General features: G+C 32.7%; 1 protein-coding gene across 4 annotated transcripts in view; it reads left to right on the forward strand.

The window, feature by feature from the left end:
* The first annotated feature begins 1417 nt into the window (after window positions 1-1417).
* LOC118185112 (uncharacterized) overlaps window positions 1418-22763 on the forward strand; it is a 254232-nt gene continuing 232886 nt past the window's right edge. For all 4 annotated transcript variants that reach the window (XM_085809298.1, XM_085809300.1, XM_085809301.1 and 1 more), the window contains exons 1-3: window positions 1418-1554; window positions 2100-2328; window positions 5591-5676. In XM_085809298.1, the coding sequence (XP_085665424.1) occupies window positions 1473-1554; window positions 2100-2328; window positions 5591-5676 (397 nt within the window). In that variant the 5' untranslated portion in view covers window positions 1418-1472. The remainder of the gene's footprint in view (window positions 1555-2099; window positions 2329-5590; window positions 5677-22763) is intronic.

A 22763-nucleotide genomic window follows, 5' to 3' on the forward strand; every position in this document is an offset into this window, starting at 1 on the left:
TAGAGAAAAACATGTGCTTTCAGACGCCCAAAACCGCTTTTAGGGGGCAAATAACGAAGTATTAAGCCAGGCTATATAAATATCGTGAAGAATTTAAAGAATAAGAGAAAGTCGGGAGAAATATGTTAAAAATCCGGTGGGGCGGGGGGTATAATCAGAAATGCGGAATCTCTCGCGAAAATCGGGAGAGCTGGCAACTGATATGGCATTGATTTATTGATAAGGATCCATGCTATAGGTTTGGTAAATGATCCAATAAAAGTAGAATCATCAGCATCAAATGCGTTGTTTCTATTGCGAAACACTCGACTTTTTAGCAAATCTTAAATTAAAATATCCATTACGTACACTTCCAAAAACTATCCGTGACCTCCGCCATCTTCAGTTTAACCACAGTCAACTGAAAGAACATGGCTAGAGCTACTAGAGAGAAATATATAGCCCTTTAGACGAGGGCATCTAAATTCACGAAGGTCACTATTAACTCTAATAAACGACAGTCAGAAAGTTAAACGGCAGCTGCACAGCTGACGGAGAAATCTCCGACGCTTCGATCTCTGTAATGATCGAGACGATGACACAAGACTCGCTCTTTGTCGAGTAGATCGCACTCGTGAATAAAATACGATCTCTGTGTTTGTGTGTGCTAAAAAGAAGACCCGTTCTTGCATCTCGACAATGTCCAGACTAGGGCCCTTCTACTACTAAGGACATATAGTGAATTTGAGTTTCAGAAAGCAGCTCCTCCTTTTACTCTGTATCACGTGAAGAACATCAGTAAAACAAAAAGACGAAAGTAAAAGTCAGGTGGCCGCCATCAGTCAACGAAAAAGGTGAGTGTCTGGTTGAAGGTCCAAATCAGTGAACTGAAGAATTTAGTATAAGTAAAAAATGTTAAGGATGGAGAATATCAGATGGATATTTGTGCTTTTCTCTTGGAAATGGAGAAAATCTAAGAGAGTTGATGCAGTTGTTAGGATGAGTGAGAACCGAATAGAAGAAATTTCTGGCAAGTTTTTGAATATAATCTTGAATTGTGTCTACTTTGAGATCACGGTGCATATAAGAATTTGGAATGAACCATGGCACTTTGATGATCTCTCTGAGTGCTTTGCTTTGAAGAACTTGGATGTGTTGAAGGTGAGTTTTGGCAGCGTGGCCCCAGACAGGACTAGTATAGAGTAATGCTGGTCGAAGTATAGATTTATATAAGGGGAGTTTATTAAAAACGGACATATGACTTCTTCTGCCAAGAAGTGGGCGCATAGTTGCAAGCGTGATATTGATTTTTTTCACAGTTTCCTTGAGATGTTTCTGAAAAGTCAATTTTTATCAAGAATGACTCCTAGATATTTAACTTCGTCAACTAGGGCACTTCTTCGTTTGTTTACCCAAGTGATGAAGCAAGGTGAAACCACCTTGCGTCTCTAAAGCGCAGACTCGTTGGACTTGATGTGCAGAATCGTTCATAGATGAACCTTATTCCGAAAGTGAAATCGGTTTGCCTGAGCATATCATCGGCGATGCGCACGTGCAGGGTTCGAGTGTATCGAGGTAAATTGCTGTTGTTCATTTAAATTCTCTTCGAAGTTTATGTTGCTTCTTGAAATATTAAGATTTTAGATAATGTTTTCATAATTTACGTGCATTAAGCTGTACGCTTTGTTGTGATAGTGGGAAAATGAATTTAGTAATTTGTATATTGTCATACATTGAACTGTTTCAAAGATCAGACATAGTTATATTGTGATACCTAGCAAAGTACTAATTATGTTGATTATTCGCAGAATACTTTTAGGAGTATTTGGATGTCATAAGTTCTTTGTAACTAGTCACTGTAGTAATTATTTCTGTGATGTGAATATTGTTATCATGCGTTCTATCGAAGCCCTAAATTGTTTTTCGAAATAATTATAGAACTGTAAAAGTTTGTATGCATACTCCTTTTTTTATTTAGAAAAAACTTTGTATATATTAGTAGATTAAAAGGTAGTTAAGGCCCTCATATTAAATATAAGAAACTGATTGCAGAGTGTAGTACTGTCATTTTATGTACATAGAAGGTTAATCATTATCCACACTATTAATTTTTATTTCAGATTTTAATGATATGAATGGCAGTCACGAAGCTCATAATATTATTGGAATTCGGTTGATTCCAGATGGAGGTGTTGTCCAGCTTGATAACAGAAATTTATCTTATCAAGATGGAATAATAGGTTCTATAATTTGCTCTGATTTATCTATGTTGGTCCAAGATTTTCGTGACCTCTTAATAGCAGAGCTTTCTGATTTACCTGAAGAATTTCGCTTCTTGTCAAAAAATGGGTAATTTATTTTTTTATTTTTAATAATATGTGGTTTCTTTTCTGTATTACATTCTTTATTTAAATAAAGTATTCTAATAAATAAAGCATGTCAATAAAGAAATAAATAATGTTGTAATAAAAGAGAAAAGTGTTAATACAGTAGAAAAAAGCATGTCAAATTACATTTGTTGGAATTCTCTTTTCCTGTGTTAATTTGTAAATAATACATTACTGTGCAAAAACGCGATTTTCGCACATGCAAAATTCACGTTTTGAACACACAATTTAAGCTAAAAATATGAAACAAAAACAAAAAATTTAGATAGCTAAAACGTAAAGTTTCTAACCAAAAATATTTCAGAAGAATCCATGTACACAGTGATATGTTTTAACTTTAAAAAAAAAAAAAAAAAAAAAATCGCAGAATTGCACAATCTGTGCGGCAAAAGAATCTACGATTTACACACACCTAGCTTAAATAAATTTCAAAGAATACAATGTATATAGCATTGTGTTTAATCTTAAAAAAAAAAAAAAAAAAAAAAAAAAAATCTATGAATTGCACAATCTAGGCAGCGAAAGAATCTATGAACTATGCACACCTCGCTTTAATAAATTAACATAACGATAAATTGCAAGAATACCGTGTACACAGTGTTCTGTTTCAAATTAAAAAAACAAATGAATGCACATAAACCAGTACAGAAAATAACTAACATAGAGAATGCTTCTTTCCTATGCAGGAAATACTACCAAACTACATTAGCTTACTAAATTGCACAATCTAGGCATTGTGCAATAATCAACAAAATAAACTAAAATAAATTTCAGACAATTACAAAAAAACAATAATGACTGAAATTCATACTAAAAAACAATGAACATAAAATTCTACAAAATAAGAACAAGAATATAATGAAATGCACTTACCATGAGAGAATGCTTCTTCGAACAACAGAAATACCAATTTCGTGCTGCCATGTAATCACTATCCAGAAAATTGATACTATCTTTCACAATTAAATGCTCAAAATCTTCTTCTCCTAAATCCTTGCAGGATTTCCATCTATCCGAAAAAAATAGTTTTACCAGGTTCAATCCACTTTTTAATACACTGCATGAGAGTTTCCTTTCTTCTGTCATGCACGGCCACCATAAATAATGTCCCAGACTCTCTTTCCACACCTCCAAATACCCACTGCCCCTCCACAGGATGACCACGATGATATTTCTTTTTGCCGAACTTCAACTCGTCAACTTCAACCACTTTATCTTTCCGTACTATCTTCTGAGATACAGAGTATACAAAGTCCAGCATACATAAATCACTTAAATTTCTCACACCACACAAACCAACTAGCAACTGAAATCCAAGTTTCCACGTAAAAAGGGGTGCCATAGAAACCAACATCACAGAACATGTAATCGCGCCAAAAACCAGCGCACAACACATATCGCCGCATTTTGAGGGTGTATAACAGAGTGGTACCATTGGTTTATATGCATAACGATATATAAACATAAATATAAGTGTTGAAATGTGTCTATAAAATAATGAATTCTTTGTTAGTTTGAAGATTTTGAGCAGATGATACCCTGTCCCTTCAGATTATTTATTAGTGAATCTTCGGATTATGGTAACTGGGCGAAAATTTGGCGACCAACCCTGCTACAGCAACCTGCTAGTTTTTTTAGTTAATCTTTGGATTATGGTAACTTGGCGACTTTTTGGCGAAAATTTGGCAACTAACCCTGCTACAGCAACCTGCTAGTTTTGTTTTGGACGCAATTTTGTTTTCACGAAGTAAAGGCATGTTTTTTTTTTACTCAACATTTTTTCCAACAATCTGCTAGCCGAATTACGCTTATACTAGAACTTTTATGGGACAAAAATGCTTAATCATGACGAAGATTACGTGAGAAATTGAGAGAAAGTGCAGAATCGCAAACTGCTTGCCGCGTTTTCAAGAATTGCACATACACGGTATCATCCATGTACATGTCGACCTATTTTGACTTAAAAAAAATCCCAGAATTGCACAAAAATGGCATTGCGCACACTCTTGACTTTATCCATGTACACTGCTAAAGTCCTAGCTAGTAACTTTTATCGCCTTACAAAATGTTGCCAAACTGCATGTTACCATATTCCAAAGATTAGCCAATTTATCTTTCATTATCACCTTAATATAGGGAACAATATTGCCTTCAGGTAAAATCAATAGATTATTGGAATTACACTAGAAATAAGAAGAAACAGATGTAGAAACAATTTAAGTAATTTTGCTTGAAATTATTTGTCCAAAAAAGGTCTCGGTATTTTGTTTGACAGAAGGCTCATAAATTCATAAATAAGGTAAATGGATATTTCCTTTGTGTAGTACTAAGATGAATTCCCTTTTTATGTTATATCATTGCTTGATTTAAAATGTAGTTTATTGAGATTATATATTTTTTGTTGTCTTCTCCTTTGACTTTTTAAGTGAATATAGATCCATGTGCACATGGACAAGGGAGTGCGTAATGCCTAGTTTGTTCAAGTCTCTGATTTTTTTAAAGTGAAAATACGTCGATGTGCACATGGATACCGAGTTTGTGCAATTCTTTGACTTGTTATTTTGGCTTTGCTACTGAGACCTTTTTTTATATGCATTTTAAATGAGATTGTTATTCCTTATCCTGTATTAAATTCATTCTTGTCTTTCATGCATCCATAACTTCCACATCAGACTGTGAATCCATCAGCTGCTTTCTAACTTTCTAAATTGTCCTCGGTGGCAGCTTGTTTTTAATATCATCGATGGTTATCTGAGCACAGATGAAGTAGATAGACATAATATTTCTCCATGCATGATCATTCATTCTGTCTGAAATTTGCATTCCTTGAAGTCTTATTAAATATAGAACAAAAAATATGGATCAAGAAAAATAATATATTTGTAATCTCCATGTTTGAATTCATGCCATTTCTACTTGTGTGCATTATATAACTAAACTATTGCCTGTATCAAAAACTGTAAGGGAGAGCTGCCAAGAAATTTAGCTTTTACTTTTGTAATTCTAAAGTGTGCATTCTTCTTGAGAATTGATAATAAAAGGGACATATTTGTTGGTATCATTTAAATGTAAAATTTTTTTTGATGCTAATAAAATGATGATTATATGTTATATTTTTTCTGCATTCTGAGTACTTGAACATAACGTGGAAATAAATCCTTAGTAATATTATTCTGTTTTTACATTATTACTCAGTATATAAATAAACTCTCCATTTTTTTTAGGTTCCCAATTCAAAGCACTGAAGAAGCTAAGATTGAAGTTCTCGAAATAATTAATTATAATTTGATTACAGTCCAAAGACATTTTGGTAATGGTCTTTAAAATGTATTATTTCATTGTAATTTATTTAAGGTTAGGTACTCTACTATCTTTAAGTGTAGGAATAAATATAGTAAAGTGTGATTAATAAATTATGCATAGTAAGAGATTAGCAATGTAATATTAGTATAATTTACTGTATCCTATGTTATATATTTTTTCTGTTTGTTCTTTCTGTTACGTGAGAAAGTAAACGATTCTGATCTTTTTGCATAACCCTAGATGACAAGATATGGAAAAAAAAATGCTACTGCTATGTTCTGTAGTTTCATGTGCAGTTCTAAAAAGTGGGAAAAACAAAAGTGCTGCCTCTTTTTTTGAAATGCTGAAAGAGGGCTCTGAATTGCACGTGTGTACTTGTATTGGTGGATTAGCCAAGCGAAGACAAAACTGAGTGATTTGGTTGCTGTATTTCACTATGTTACAATATATTAACTATGTTACAATATAATTTGCAAGTCGTAATATACAGTATTATAACTTACAAATTCTTTATTTCCTTAAAAAAAAAAAAAAAATTTTTTTTTGAGGCTGGGGACAAACTATGGTCAACTAAATCTGTGGAATATGGGAAGACAGTTGTAGTGAGTGTGTATTTTATTCATCACCTTGGATTGGTATTCTCTATATTTAAAAACAGATATGTCAGTATATTGAACATAACATTTTTGCCTGTGATGTGTTTTAATTTGTGTGCTTTTATGTAGTTTGTTTATTATCTTTTCAGTTTTATATATTTTAATCATAAAAAGAGTTTGTGATTGAGTGGATTTTTGTTACCTTGCTATTTTACATATGCTGTTTCTTTCAGTTTAATCTATTATTGTTCATTTGTAATATTTGTGAAAGCATTTGGTTTTTCATTTATGGATTTAAATCAGACATGGCCAAACTGCGGCTCTCCCACACCCTAACTGTGGTTCGTGATCCCTTGCGATCTGAAATGCAACTTGTTTTGAATAAATATGGTTTAATTTTTTTTAATACAAATGGAATTAAAATAGAAATCATGCAGTGGCACGTTTCTTTATCAATCACTAATTTAATTTCTGATATTATGTATGTAAAAATTTGTTAGGTTCAAACTGTTCACTGCTGACTTATCATCAGAGCAGCAAATACATAAAATTACAAGTAATTCCATTTCTGGCAATTACTATTCTGGTTATGTTACTTTTTGAGCTGGTAATGGTCATTGGAATACACTAATGCAAAGTTAATCTAAAATGCAATGCTAATATTGTTATTTAATTATTGTGCATATCTTTTCTCTCAAGTTAATTTAACTTCAGGCAGTATCTGCTTACATTCCTGTATGATCCCATTGTTCAGAACATTTGTGATCCACCTGGAAGATTTGCTATTTGTTGTAGGGTACTACAAGTAGTTTTATTCAGTCCTTGAATAGCGTTAGTAACTGCTGAAGAAAACTATTTCGCCTTGCAATCCATATAGAGCTCTTTTAATCTGTGAATGAATTTTACGAGGATTTTATTTTTGGTGGAGTGAACTTTCAGCATCTTACTTGGTTAGGAGATTTGTCTCAATTTTCTGCCGAACTCCTTCAAAATTAATTTCCTATCCTTAAGCAGTCAGGAATTTTTGTGCAATTGCTTCATAGATTTCTGCAGTCTTTCATAATAATATTCTTAATGAACACTTTTCTCACATGAAACTCTAGCGTATCCATGAACTACTAGATTTATTAGCAATAGGCTATGTATGTCTATAATTATCGTAACAATTCAAGAGGTGGTTTCTAGAATTTTCGATGATATGCATGAACTTTGTTATCTATGTCCCAAATTATCAAGACAATTCAAGAGATAGTTTCAAGAATTTTCAATGATGCACACGAACTTTGTTATCTAGGTCCAAAATTAGCGCAATGATTCAAGAGATAGTTTCGAGAATTTTCAGTGATGAGCTTGAATTTCATTATCGGGACAATTCGAGAGTTAGTATCCAGAATTTTCAGTGATGTGCTGTGTACTGATTATTAAAAAATTCTGGCAGATTCCGTTTGATATCACACTGAAATACTGTATGAGTCAGGGCCATGATGAGAGAGATTGATTATATAAATACCACTGAAATTGCAATTATATATATATATATATATATATATATATATTTGTCTTCTGTACTGGACAGCAGTAAAAGTAGTTATTCCAAAGTTTGGGAAAAAATGTTTAACTATTTCTTCGGTTAGGATCTAAAGATTTCGAATAATCTCAGTATGTTGTTCCTTGTTGTTAATGGTGTGGAGAAACAAAATTACTTTTTAAGCAAAAGCCTAAACAAGTTAATAGCTTATTTTCAAATAAATATTCTTTCTCGAATAAGAGTTTCTCTGCCGTGTGCCTTGATGTGTGTTATTTAATTTATCCTTTCTAAAAGACTGCTAATGAGTTAAAGATAAAACACTCAGTTTTCTTTTAAATAATAATTTTAATTTACTCAAATAACATTTTTTTTATGTAATTGTAGAACAATGAATATGCTTTCGATTCATTTTACTTGTACTAAACTAAAACGATAATAATTATAAACTGAGATTTATAAAGGAAATCAGATGAAAAAAATTTGGCTTCTATACCTGAAGACAAAAACACTCAGTTGCCCTGTACAAGAGTTACAAATTTTTATTTTCTTGGGACTTAACTTTTCTAAACACAAAACAGTAAGTTACACTTATCCCATACAGCACACTTAGTTGCCATGACGTTGCAGTGAACTCTCAATGTTGTATTTTCTTCACATTACATTTATGACCACGGTACAACGTCGCAGAAATGTCGCATTGTGATGTGGATGTGAATGTCGCGCGGATGTCACATACACGTCACAGCAAACGTTTAATGTGATGACAAGAAATTCGCAGGTTTCCCCGCTCTGACCTTTCTTGACCTTGCACACTTAATTCTTCTTTAATGGGAGGTATTCCTGCTCGCTGACCTCCCTCCACCTGATTCATTGCTATGTGTTTCAGTAAACTTTCTAAATAAATGATTCCTTTATGCTAATAGCTTGCAATTTTAGTTACTTCTTTTTTATGAAAAATATTAAGTTTTTAGCGTGTTTTTATTGATGTGGTACTTCGAAATCATTGAACTATATTCTGTGGTGAATGGATTCACATTCTACCGTTCTCGAGAGCATGTGAAGTTCCGAGAACGACCGAGCAGAGTCGGGAGCTTTGCAGTGAAGTTGTCTCCACCGTTATTGCCTGACAGTGTGAAGGCTGTATCACTGATTGTTCCAGCGTGTTTAGAGTAGATCTTCGATGACTGTAAAAAGTGTTATTGGAGCTGTCCTGATTGGCTAAATAAAGTGTGTTTCTATACTTCATCAAGTGTCGTCGTTATTCACTCTCGAACCCCATATGAACATGAAGGAAGAAAATAACGTAACAACTGGTGTCAGAAAGAGAAAGAAATGCAACAATATTATAAGCCATGAATTCTTTGCATGAATGCCATGATGTTTAGTCTCTTCTTAAGAATGTACATGTTGGAACTGAGCAATGATCGTTGAGTAAGGAAAGAAAATAATGATGTATGTATACAGAGTGATTATACAGTACAAAGTCTGAGTTCGGGACTCGTTGGGACTTCACAGATTCCAGATTTGTGATTTTCCGGATATTAGATCATCTGTTTTATACAGTACAAAGTCTGAGTTCAGCACTCGTTGGGACTTCGCAGATTCCAGATTTGTGATTTTTCCGGATATTAGATCATCTGTTTTAACGCTAGTAAGATGAAATGTAAAAGTTATAAAATTAAAAATATGAAATCAGGATTTATGATATAATGAAGTATTTATGATCTGAAGTGTATTAAAATATACAAAAAAAAAAAAAAAAGGCCCAGTATTTATTTGTTTAATTTAATAAATATTTGTTTCAATGTAAGTTATTTCAGGTTGTTCGTTTTTGTACTAATACTTTCTCTCTTAATTCTATAGACAAATGTAATTTCTTGTTTACTTACAAAGCTCCATGGTTCAAGTCCTCTAATTGCTGAATCAAACATGTGAGCTAACGTGCCAAATGAAATTTATTTGTTTTCATTAACCTCTCTATCACTTTCTTCACTATCGATAGCGGTATTTTCTGGATTTCGAACTAACTATACTACAGATTTCGCCATCCGTTAACTGATTAGTGATTGGTGCATTGTCATCGCAATGAGAAACTTCTGTTATATCATCTTTATTTATTACTGCTTCTCCACATTTCTGTTACAAAATCCATTAATTAGAAAATTTCACCTTTGGTTTGCAATATCCGAGAACCTCCAAATCCGTGGCTATTATCTTCGTCATCCTCACCATGAAATATGGTAGTTGGTCATAAATTACGCCAAGCATTTTAAAAAATACCTGGATACATGTCCTCCTACGATCTTGCGATGCTCCACGCAGCAGATTTTAGGCTAAAATATTTTAAAAATTTGTGAATAATATTGCCATTATTCAAGAAATTTAATATGGATCCTAAAAATGCTCCTTTATAGTTGCATTTCAGCACGCACACTATTCTGATATATTTAGACTGAATGATGGATTTACAGTTTGGAGGAAAGAATAATATGGATACATTATCTTTCAGTAAAACTTTAAGTGAAGTATGAACCAAACAGTTGTGTACAATCAAAACAATTTTTGCGTTATCAGGTAAATGAACATAATTCAAATGTTGCGGACCCTCGGTGTGAAATTATTTTCAAACAAATCATTCATTAATGCTTGTGTCATCCTTGCTATTTTATTTGCACGATATGTAATGAGAAACATCTGTACTCTTTTAAATGCTCGATATCGTGAATTTTTTCCGAAAAGTTTACATTTGTGTGTTCCTGCAGCATTTGTGCATGCTAAAATTGTTAGTCTCACCTTGGAATCTTTGACACCAGTTGGAGCCTTTTCTGGAGAGGTTGCCAAGGTATTTTGTGGTATATATTGCCAGAAAAGACCAGTTTCATCACCATTGTAAATTTGTCCCGGAGATAACTTTTCACTATTAGCTCATTTTTCACTATTCAGTGAATTTATATGCGAATAGTTCAGCAGCTTGAGTATCAGCTGAAGCATTTTCACCTGAAATTTTTAATTGTCTTATACAGTAGCGATTTTTAAATTTTGTTAACCTACCTGTCTAATATGTGCACTCAATTTTTAAGTTAATTTCTTCATGAAATATTTTGGCTTGAGGCATTAGCATTGGATCCGTGAATGGCACACCCTCGCTGCGATGATGTCTGATCCATTGAGTCATTACTTTGTCATGATCATCACTTTTAGCATAGCAAATAAACTTTTTTTTGTTATTCATTGTGAGGGGGCTGTCAGAATCCACGAAAAATTCAAACACGTTCTTTTCCTGTTTACTTATGTCATACAGTTGACTTTTGAATGCCATACTCCTCACATAATTTTGAGACGGATTATGGCTTTATTTATTTTCTGCAGTAATTCCACTTTTTGTTTAATGGATATCGAGACATGTTTTCTTTTTGTAGATCCTGTTGCAGCCCCAGGATTTGAGATATTTTTCAACATAATCAAAAGTATAAACTTTAATTTCATAAAATTACTGTAATAACAGCCTGCAAAATATAGTAAGCAAAATATAATAATCAAATCACAATGTTAGGGAACAATGCAATCTGCTATGTTAACTGAAATTCCTTGAAATCAGTAAAGTATGATTTTATCCTAGTGTAATAATGTCCGCTATACATTATTGACTATGTATCATGAGATTGGTGGCAAAAGACAAGTTATTCTGCTAAATTTTGTCTTTCTTCTATGGCACAATGAGACGAGTAATTCTGAATGGTATTAGTTTAGTTGTTTATGATACTTACATCTATTTCTTGCACATGCTTAAGGCTTATCTGAGTCCTGAATAAATAAAAGGCTTGCCGATGCAAGATATCTTATCGCCTGGTGCAGTCTCTGCAGGTGTTAAATTCTGCTACCAAGCGCCTTCCTGATTTCAAAATTTTTACCACCCCTAAATTTTGGGTCTCAATGCTTTCCCTAAATTCTAAAAATTTTGTCACTCCTTAATTTTGTTGCTCGGTGCTTCTCTAAATTAAAAAAAAAAAAAAAAAATGTGTTCCCTAAATTCTACTGCCCGGTGTGGCTAAACTAGATCTGGCACCAGTTCTGGGTTTATGTGAATAACAAATCAGTTATTCTTAATTCAAATAGCACTAAATGTAATCTTTTGGCTTATGAGTATCATTAACAAAATCTATTTTTAGCGTATGGAAAGAAATTTTTGCTAAATATTTCCTTGCTATCATTTCTTACTGCATTTAACTTAAATCTCTAATCATCACAAAGCATAATGTCAACATAAAAGGTTACCATACTTTTTATTATTCAGTTACTAATATTTTAAAAAAAAGTCAGGTATCACTGCATGAGTCATTAATTACTCAAGTTGTCATGCGTTGATAAACATGCGGTGATGAAAGCAAAATACAGTCAAAAGTCGTTAATTCGGACACCCATAATCCGGAATGATCTATAATCCAGACCTCAAAGCTACAAACTTTCTGCGCATGCGTCACTGCGACGCATGCGCGTAAGACCTTTACGGCTGTGAATATGCGTTTGCGCGTGCGCAAAATATGTTTATGAATGCGTGTCTAATGTATAACAGATGGTATAAGGTAAGCGAAAATTATCTAATTCAGTTAATGTTGCAGATTGCATTGTTCCTTAATCTTCGAATTGGATCCGGCTTATTATTTTTTGCAGACTGTTAGAGCAATTTTATAAAAGTAAGCTTGAACTTTCGATTATGTCTGTTGGAAAATATGATTTATTGTAACCCTTTTACTGCATCATCTCTCCTTCTTGAAATGTTTATTAGGCTTAGTTATTATTTTAATGTAATATAGTAGTTACTTCTACTTCTTTTTCTTACTGCCACTGTTTGCGTTGAGAACGGACTGTTTCAACCTAATTAAGATGCAAAAACGAAATGTGATGTAACGTCATCTGGAAAGCCGAATCGTGCTGATAGCTGATTGGTTGCCGTGAGATGACGTCATGCCTACTTCTGGTATAAGTATCTCGCGTCGCTCTGGCTCAGCCCTTCTAGTTCCTGCTTTCCTGGCACTTGGGTGTGCGGTTTCCAGCCCCTTTTTTGAAGGATGCGTGCAGTCCGGTGAATAAGTTCCTTGGTTCCTGTCCACAAGATGACTGTTCCTGAATAAGTTCCTTGGTTCCTGTCCACAAAATGACTGTTCCTGAATAAGTTCCTTGGTTCCAGAAGCTACAATGTGACTGCCATGGGCGGCATCCATGTTCTTCATGAAGGTGGCATTTAAAAATAAGTTAGCAGCGATTCCTCGTGTTCAACTAATGTAAGCAGAGTTAGGCCGGATTTAAGTGCTTTCAAGAACTTAAATTTCAGGTGCTTTCTTGACCATTGATCATGGACTTATTGAATGTGTAGCCAATTTCATTTGAAACCGCATAATTACTGTTTAGGACATTTTGTTTGTATTGAATGCCAGTATTTTTGGAGACCAGGTAAAAATATTATTTGATGAATGATGGTTATATTATATTTTTTTTCTAAGACTCTGATATTGATTAAATTTATATTTCTGTGTTTTTATTCTTTTTTATATTGTTAATAAATTGGTTAAGTTTGAAACCTCTTTATTGTCTTCAATGTCTGCACAACATATTATCTCAGGGAGCTTTTATTGCTACTACTGCTAAATGTTTAATTTTATAAACTTTAAACTTTGCTTTAGCATCAATGTCAAATAGAATTTTTGATATATATTTACTACTATGTAAAGGATTTACAAAGCGAAAGTATGTCTCGAAGTCCGTTAAACGAAAAGTGGAATTGCTGCAAAAAGTGGATAAAGGATAATGGATTTGTTTATCTAACCATTCCGAAATCTGTTTATCAATTTCACGCTGCTCTGCGTGTGTGTGTGTGTGGGGGAGGAACGTTGCAGCGTGCAATGAACTGGAAGTTGATCTGTCAGCACTATCCTTATCTTCAGGGCAGATGTTTTTATTTTATTCGGCTTATAATTCCTTACTAAATGTAGTATTTCATCTCGATGTACTCCATCTTTGGTATGATTTAAATCAAATTCCTCGTCATTATAATTCGCTTCCGTTCTTCGAAAACGAAAGAATTTCGATTGACAAATTAGTCGGTATTCTCGACACAGCAATTATAGGACTTGAACTGCGGAACTTTGTAACTGAAGAAGAAATTATGTCTGTTTATAGAATTAAAGAGAAAGTATTATCACATAAAATGAAGCAACTTAAACAACTTACATTGAAAGAAATGTTTAATAAAGTAAACAAATAAATATTAATCTTTTTTTTTGTAAATTTTGATACCCTTTAGATCATAATTGTTCTTTATTTCATAAATTACGGTTTCATATTTTTAATTTTATAATTTCTGCATGCCATCTTACCAGATTTAAACTGATGATCTATAATCCGGAAAAATCAATAATCCGGAATCGCCGAAGTCCCAACGAGTCCGGATTAACGACTTTTGACTGTATAAAAAATAATGATTCGCCGGGCTAGCATTAGGGATATAAAATATTAGTAGGTGTAAAATCAGCGATGTTTCTATGTTTTGGTTTGAGATGTATGCCAAGCAGATATGCAACTTTGGAGCCAAATTATTGATCACACAATTTTATTCTGAAATAATTCTTCAGTGAGGAGGTATTTTATTTAGTGCTAAAGCTAAATTAAGAATCAAGACTCTCTACATATTTTAATCTTGGGGGGGGGGGAGAGGGATCAAATGCACATGCATAAAGCATACCCCCCCAAAAAAATTCCTTAAAAAAGGTTGGTGGCTTTGAGGTTTGGATTTTAGATCATTCCAGATATTGAATCTCTGACTTTGTACTGTACTTAAAAGTTCCACTTTCAGAAGGCTGTCAAAGAACCACTACTACTCAGAATGACTTGAATACACATGAAGTGATGGGAATTGGTCTGGTGAAAGAAAAATATAGTTTGATGTTTTATTAATAGATGGTATTGTACTTGTGATAATATGCTAATTAAATGATGTGGCATGTGCAGCACATATTATACTTAACCTCTTAACTGCTGCCGAAAACATACAAGATTCACTCCCCAGTTACACCGTTTTTCAACACAGGCATGCATAGTTATGCGATGTATTGGGGGGGAAATAAGTGCAAGGTTTACTTTTACAAAATAAAAAATAAAAGAAAAAAATGAAAGCACAAAATTTAATCTTTAAAGTAAAAGTATAATAAAAAGATTAAGTATAATAAAAATGACATCTGTATGATAAAAAAAGATCCCCCAAAATGGGGTTTCGATCAATTTATTTTTAGACCCATAAAGTATAATATGAGTTTTCAGTGTTATACGTTGTGAAATCAGTATACCTAAAAAAGAACATATATTTCTTCTGAACTAGTTGAATGCCACGATTTTGTTCTTAATTTTTCTTTTGCAAGATGTTGGTTCATATACTGGTTTGCAAAATGGTTAGTTTCAGTAACAATATGAAGAACGAGCAGTTCATAAAAAATAATTCACAAAAGATAAGTGGGTTTGAAACATCCGTTATATCTTTCTTTATTCCTGTCACCTACTAGAAATAGTAAATGAAAATGGAAGACACAGAATTAAAAAAAAATACATTTTACTTAAACAGAAACACCAGTAAATACCACACAGTCATTACTTTCACCATTTTAGAAACATCCCCCTTCCCACTCTTCTCTAAAATAGTAACCTCCTTCACGTCAATGTCATTGTGGTGTTGCATTCCAAAGCTTTGCGAATAATTTTACTGGTAGCAGCGCAAAGCAAATGATAGTATTTTGGAAGGGCATATATATACGTCCGGAGCAGTTAACGTATCGGCTGAGCAAAGCATATATTTATATATATATACGCCCACAGCAGTTAAGGGGTTAATAAAAGCACAGAGTACATGCAGTTCTCATTATTCTATGTCTAAGAAGCTCTTCATGATTGTCAGTACAGGATCAGGCTCTCATGTGAAGCATTTTTACTAGAATGGTGACTGCAGCTCTGGTGCAGTATCTGCAGTTTTGAGTATTGGATAATATCGCAGGACGTTTCATAAAATTTTACAAACCATAGTGATAGGCATGTTTGAAGATTAGGCAATACCTCTTGTACTCCCACACCACTTCTTGCCCGTTCTTGCAATTCTGCACAGCTTCCACTGACATTAAGCAAATATTTTCTCCCTCAGCCAAATCTCATGTGAAATGAACTAGTCCCTTTAAATTTATGAATCATCTTTCGCACACCCTTCACAGACATTGGACCAGAGCCATGTCTTGTACTCATTAATGTTCTTCAGGGCAATTAAAATACAGTTATCATTCTTGTGAAAAATTTTCGTATACAGAGCCTAATCCTTTAACGACAGTCATGACAAGCTTTCCAGATGTAGAATAGTGGGAAGTGCGTGTACTGTATGTGTTTAAGTCTAATATGTGAATGCTACATTTTTTTTAATTAGCATGTTATGACAGGTATAGTGCTCTCTATTGATAAAGTTTTGAACTATTTTTTCTTTTGCAAGATTACTTCCCATTGCCTCATGTATATTCAAGTCATTCTGACCTGGTCATTTTTTACAGCCTTTTGAAAGTGAAACTTTTAATTATAATCACTTTATAAAAAAGTCATAGCACATATTCAAATCTGCATATCCTATTGCTTGTGTAAAAAGAGAATGACTGTAACATCTTCTCTGTATTTATTGGTTTTTGAAATGTACTTGATATGGATAAGCAGTAATTAAGAGAGTAAGCAATGAACTGTAACCCTGTGTTAATGTTCTTCAGGGCAATTAATAACCCTGTGTTAATGTTCTTCAGGGTTAATTTGTTGCATTAATATATATATATATAAGTTGCATATTTGTAATGATATATTATGACACATTTTTGAATTGAATGATGTTATGACATTCATGTTATGTGTGACATGCTAAATTAATTTTATTGTATGCTGATAAGTGTGTCTTACACATTAATTTAAAGTAAACTTTTTAAAAGTATATCTTTAGTTACTTTTGTTAATATCAGTAAAAACCTTAAAAAGCATGTGAATAAATTAGTAGCAAGCTTAATTTTAGTTCTCTTAAAAATAGGCTAAGATGTCTAGATAATCTGAATTCTTTAAGCTACATGTAATTTTTTTCTTTTAAGTGAAAACCAAAACTACATTCTGGAAAAAGTTTGTGGTATTTTTATGCGTAAAACATATTTAATGTGAATCTTGTACATGATGTAAGTCAAGCATAGTAGGATCATGCCTAAATTGTTGCTTTGAATATTGAATATCTATTGAAGAAATAAATATATAAATTACTATATATACTATAAAAATATATAAAATAAATACAGTACAAAGTCTTTAATCCGGACTCGTCGGGACTTCGGCGTTTCTGGATTAGGGATTTTTCCGGATTATAGATCATCAATTTAAATCTGGCAAGATGCCATGCAGAAATTATACAATTAAAAATATGAAACCATAATTTAGGAAATAAAGAGCAATTATGATCTAAAGGGTATCAAAATTTACAATAAAAAAAGCTTAATATTTATTTGTTTACTTTCTTTCAACATTTGTTAAACTATTTGATGTGTATTCGTGATATTTATAATGACGAGGAAATTGATTTAAATCATATCGGTGTACATCGAGATGAAACACTATATTTAGTAAGGAATTATAAGCCAAATAAAATAAAAACATCTGTCCTGAAGATGAGGATAGTCCTGACAGAACAATTTCCAGCTCATTGCGTGCTGCGACGTTCCCCCCCCCCCCGCAGAGCAGCATGAAATTGATAAGCAGATTTTGGAATGGTTAGAGAAATAAATCACATCTCTGTCACTTTCTTCATGCCTTTATCCATTTTTTGCATCAATTCCACTTTTTGTTTGATGGACATCGAAACATGCTTTTGTTTTGTAGATCCTTTGGCAGCTCCAGAATCGGAAACTCTTTTTGACATGATCGAAAGTTCAAGCTTATTTTTATAAAATTGCTCAACAGTTTGCAAAAAATAATAAGCCGGATCCAATTAGAAGATTAAGAAACAACGCAATCTGCAACATTAACTGAAATAGATAATTAGATAATTTTAGCCTAGCTTATACCGTCTGTTATACATTAAACGCGCATGCATAAATGTATTATGCACATGTGCAAAGGTATTATGCGCATGCGTAGAAAGTTTGTAATTTTGAGGTCCGGATTATAGATCATTCCGGATTATGAACGTCCGGATTAAAGATTTTATACTGTATATGTAACTACATTAAGTTTAATATATATATGTATATGTAAGATAGAACAAAATATAATAGTTGTTTTAAAAAAATAATTGGCGAACTCAAAATTAACATTCTAAATTTGTGATTTCCCCCTTGGTTTACCTTTTCTACCAGGTTTCAGATTTTTCTATACGTAATGTTTAGATACGTAATGTTTTAATTCAGATACCACTTGTCCAATCAAATTAACTGTAAACGAAAACACTGAACTGAAACTTTCCCATTCCCAACATTCTTTCTCTGAAGTGCTATGACACCTTGCCCATTTTTGCATAAGCTCTCCTATTGGCAAGACGCTTTTCATCCATGCTGCTGCCGCTTACAAGCTTAAGATGATGTCGTACTCACAATGCAACTTCTGTATTCAAATATAGTTAGGAAACATCTTGTCTGAAAAAAGGATGATTTGATATACGTAAAAAAATAAAGAATGGGATTTTTCAAGATATGTTGTGCTAAAATGTGTCATCATGCTTTCACTCAGCTACCATCAAGCCACTATGGTCTTCTCAGCCATCTGCGGAATATTGAAAACTGTTAAAAGTTCCAGTGTCTCCATCTACCCATTTGAAATTATTACATATTTTTGAAAAGTCAAGACAGGATTAACCTGGTGCAAGTTTTCCCAATGATCTTCGAACTCTGCTACCTCAAACTTCCAGTGAATCATCAAATTCATTTCCGGTGTGTGATTTAATGGCATATTCAAAAGTGCTTTGAAAATCATCTAGTATCTGTAAGTTCAAAATTGAAAAGTGTTTCGAATCAAGGTCAGTGCTGCAACATAGTGAAATATATGGTTAGTGGTTCTTGCTCGCTTCGAATATTCACAATGTTTATGCATTTCCAATCATCACATAAAAAGAAAATTAAACATCCAAAGTGCTTTGAAGGTCAGTGACCTCATAAGTGAAATACCAAATAGTATTTTGTGCTCTTTTGCGTGTTTAGTGCTTTATTTGGCATATTCTTCATATTCAAAGAATGCAATATTATCAAAAGTCGTCAAATGCGATAGTGAAATGATATTAAGTTCCAAATTGAGTAAATTACGTTTAAAAAAGAAACTTTGCATTTATAAGTTATTGCGTTATGATTTATTGATGGTAATATTTTGCTTAAATCATTTTTAAGATCAAAGTTAATAATTTAAAAATTTTATGATTTATTTAAAATGTAGTTTTATATTTCTGAATTGGAAAAACAAATTATTGAATTTTTGGTAAAGAATTTGAAGGTTTTAATTAGGGAAGGTTCCTAATACGAATAACATTCCTGTACTATTGTTTAAATTTCTTTGAATTTATATTTTAATTTTTATTGTATTTTAAGAATGAAATTACCGTTTGAAATTTTTTAATTGTAGTAATTTTTTTTAATGTTTTCAAGTTAAACGTTGAAGGCTCTCACCTTATGAAAAAATACATTTAAAAAAAAAATCTAAGTATTTTTATTTTTTATAAAATAGAGCATTTTTAAAATTTTTATAATTGAATGATAGCAGTTCGAAAAAGGCCAGTTGCCTCTATCGAAGGAATGGAGGCCTTTTCTACAGCAAATGCTAATTTGGCAAATTTTTTGGCCACTGGTAAAGAATAAACACCAGTTTACTCAACTGATAAACCAATATGACGGATATGTTGGTATTTAGAAAACGTTGTGAAGTCTTCAGGTTTTGTAAAGAATAAGTAAATTTTAAATGTCTTAATAATAGTGAAAAGTTGAAATTTGTTGTGTTTATGAATGATGTACACAAAATTTTTATATTTTAAAATGCTTTCCCTAAAAATATAATTATGTAGAAAGTTGGCGTCTCAATCTGTATTATAATAGAAATATTTTCTTCAACAAAAATTGGAAAGACTTTTATTTGAACATTTACTGTGTGAAAAAATTTGAACGTTTACTTTGTGGAACTATTTTCATTAAGAATTTTACAAAATTTCATTGAACATTCTTATCTCAGAACTCTAAAATGTGCAATTGTTTTAAAAGAGTACTGTGTTTAAAGTTATAATTAAATTCAAATTTTATGATTTTCAGTGAAATGTCAAATTGAGTCAAAATATCAGTCAAAATTTTGTGACAATAATTTTTTGTTTAAAAGTTAATAGGTTTGTTAATATGTCTTGTATTTTCAAAATTTTATCTTTCACATTTTGCTGCTCTAATGCTTTTTCTTCCACCCTACTCACCCAGCCTTTCTTTTGAAGGGGGATATGTAAGATATAACAAAATATAATAGCTGTTTTAAAAAAATCATTGGTGAACTCAAAATTAACATTCTAAATTTGTAATATTTAGAATGTTAATTTTGCATCTACACATTTTAAAATCATTACACATATATATATACATCTATGCATTTTAAAATCATCTACACATTTTAAATCATCTGCACATTTTAAAATCATTACATATGTATATATATGTAATAATAAAATTCCATAGTCAAGAATACGCTTAAAATTCTAACTGTATGTTCTTTTCATTTTTTTTAATGGCGACGTTCTCTTATTTGAAAGTACATAGAATTAAATCCACAGCCCCGTAGTCAAGTTGTTTTTCCCGCCTTTTCTACACGTACAGTTATAGAATGTTCTGGAAATATTTAAAGCGAACTGGAATGGCTGATGAGGCTGACGTCATTTCTTGGAAGCTCCGCGTTTCCAGAGGCTATAAAAGGACTCGCAAAAGAATATTGGCAGCTTTTTCTTAAATGTCACGATGCAGTAAACTTCGTACAAAAAGTTATTAGCAATTCTTTTTATTTACTCCGGATATCTGATTTTTGTAACTGCTATTTCTCCTGAATAATAATAAATGGATCCTGTTTTTTTAAACTTATCGTCTGATTATTTAAGCTACGACTAAAGCTGGTACATCACACTTATATATATTATATATACATACCAGGTGGTTATAATTAAACATTCTCTATAAACGGCATTCTGCAGAGCAAACAGGCAAACGGAATGCAACGAAATTTTGTATATTGGCTATACACGAGATGCGCCTGTGGCATTTCGAAAAATAAATTTTATTTCCAAAATGTCCACCAGAGGGGGCCTTTTCGGGAAAAACATAAAATTTAACATAATAAATACAGAATGGAAATAACATAATGGAATACAGAAACAATATTAACAATCCAGAACAAGAATTATGACTAATAAAATACAAAACCGGGAAAAACTGTCAGTTGTAGGAGAAAAATGTTGAGATTTGCAATGCTTTGGAAGAAGAGGAAGTGGATGTTTAAGTCTATGCTTCCGGCTGTACTAATGATGGTCTCTTTAGTTGAACATGCATTATTAGTGAGGCTGTTGAACGAAAACAAGGGGAATGCTTCTGCTGCAGTTTGTGAATTTCGTCGTAGAAAGATCCTGCGAGCGTAAAACCTAAAGGACCTTTAATGGCCTAAAAGTATTCATGCCATGATTAAGAGATTTGAAGAGATGGGAAAATTAGGAGTTCAACCTGGAAGAGACTGTAAATGTGAAAAAATTTCAAATAAGAAATATCATAAAGGTGCAAAGTCTTAAGTAGTATACTTATTGAACATTAAAAAACTAATATCATCATAATTAAATAACTAATACAGCCTGAAAATTATGATCATATGACTCTATCAGTTAACCAGCTAATAAAATTTAGCAATATTGTATTAAATTGGGCTGTAATTTTTTTTCGCAAAACTCGATTAACTCAAAACTGAGTTTGTGACTTTCTTTTGAACGGTAGATCTAAAACACGAGTCAACTACCATTCGAAAAATAAAAAGAAAGGCGTTAAAATTCAATAAACCCCACACCCGTAGGCAAAAAAATAAAAAGTGACTTTCAAATCATGCAGTTCGAATTTAGTGATGGAGAAACGAAATTAAAAAGTTCTTGCAGGTGCAGAAAGTCAAAAATTAAGGTGGAGGATCGAACCCACAATCTCGATGTACAGAGAAAACCTGCTCTGCTCTTTACCATTGAGCTGTGATAGCTCAATGGTAGAAGATGTCGTGTAGAAGGTGTCGGAAAAGCTACGTATTTTGTCACTTGATTAACTCCCATTTTGGGCCAAGTCAATGAGTCTCTGCGCTGCTTTAAATTGGCCCGTAATTTCTCGACTGCAGAATCTGCTTTATAATTTTTTCAATAAGTGCGACCACAGTTTCAAGTAGTTTCTGAAAATTTTCATCTAGTACCCATGACATGGCATCATTAATAATTTTTGGAACTTTTCTTGGGGGAGTTAAAATAATTTTCACCCCGAATAGAAAATATTTGAATATATAAAGTAATGGGGAAGACAAAGCTTACCAAAATAAGAGAATCCCTTAATTTTATATTTTTAAAATTTACATTACTCGTATCCCACAGCACGATTCTCTCTAGAAATCTATTAGTTGAAAAATTTGAGTTTCGCTCCAACGATATGCAGCCATGTTTATTATTCCAAATGAGGAGAAAAGCACATGATCACTCAAAGCAATCTTATTGGCTAGAGACTCCGATTTTATTGTGCGCTAGTGAGCAGTGAACACCAGTTCTGAAATTGCGGCAGACAACATGACCGATTTTTGGCGCACGCACAGATCCTTAAAATTGTTGCTCTACGAGAAAGTCGGCTGAGAAAATCACTTTGTGTAGACAGCCCTTTAGAGTTTAGGGGCAGTAGCACGAGTGCAGTT

The sequence above is a fragment of the Stegodyphus dumicola genome, chromosome X2 (assembly GCF_044657685.1).
Source record: "Stegodyphus dumicola isolate Sdum_Otavi_A_Nest chromosome X2, ASM4465768v1".
Lineage (NCBI taxonomy): Eukaryota > Metazoa > Arthropoda > Arachnida > Araneae > Eresidae > Stegodyphus > Stegodyphus dumicola.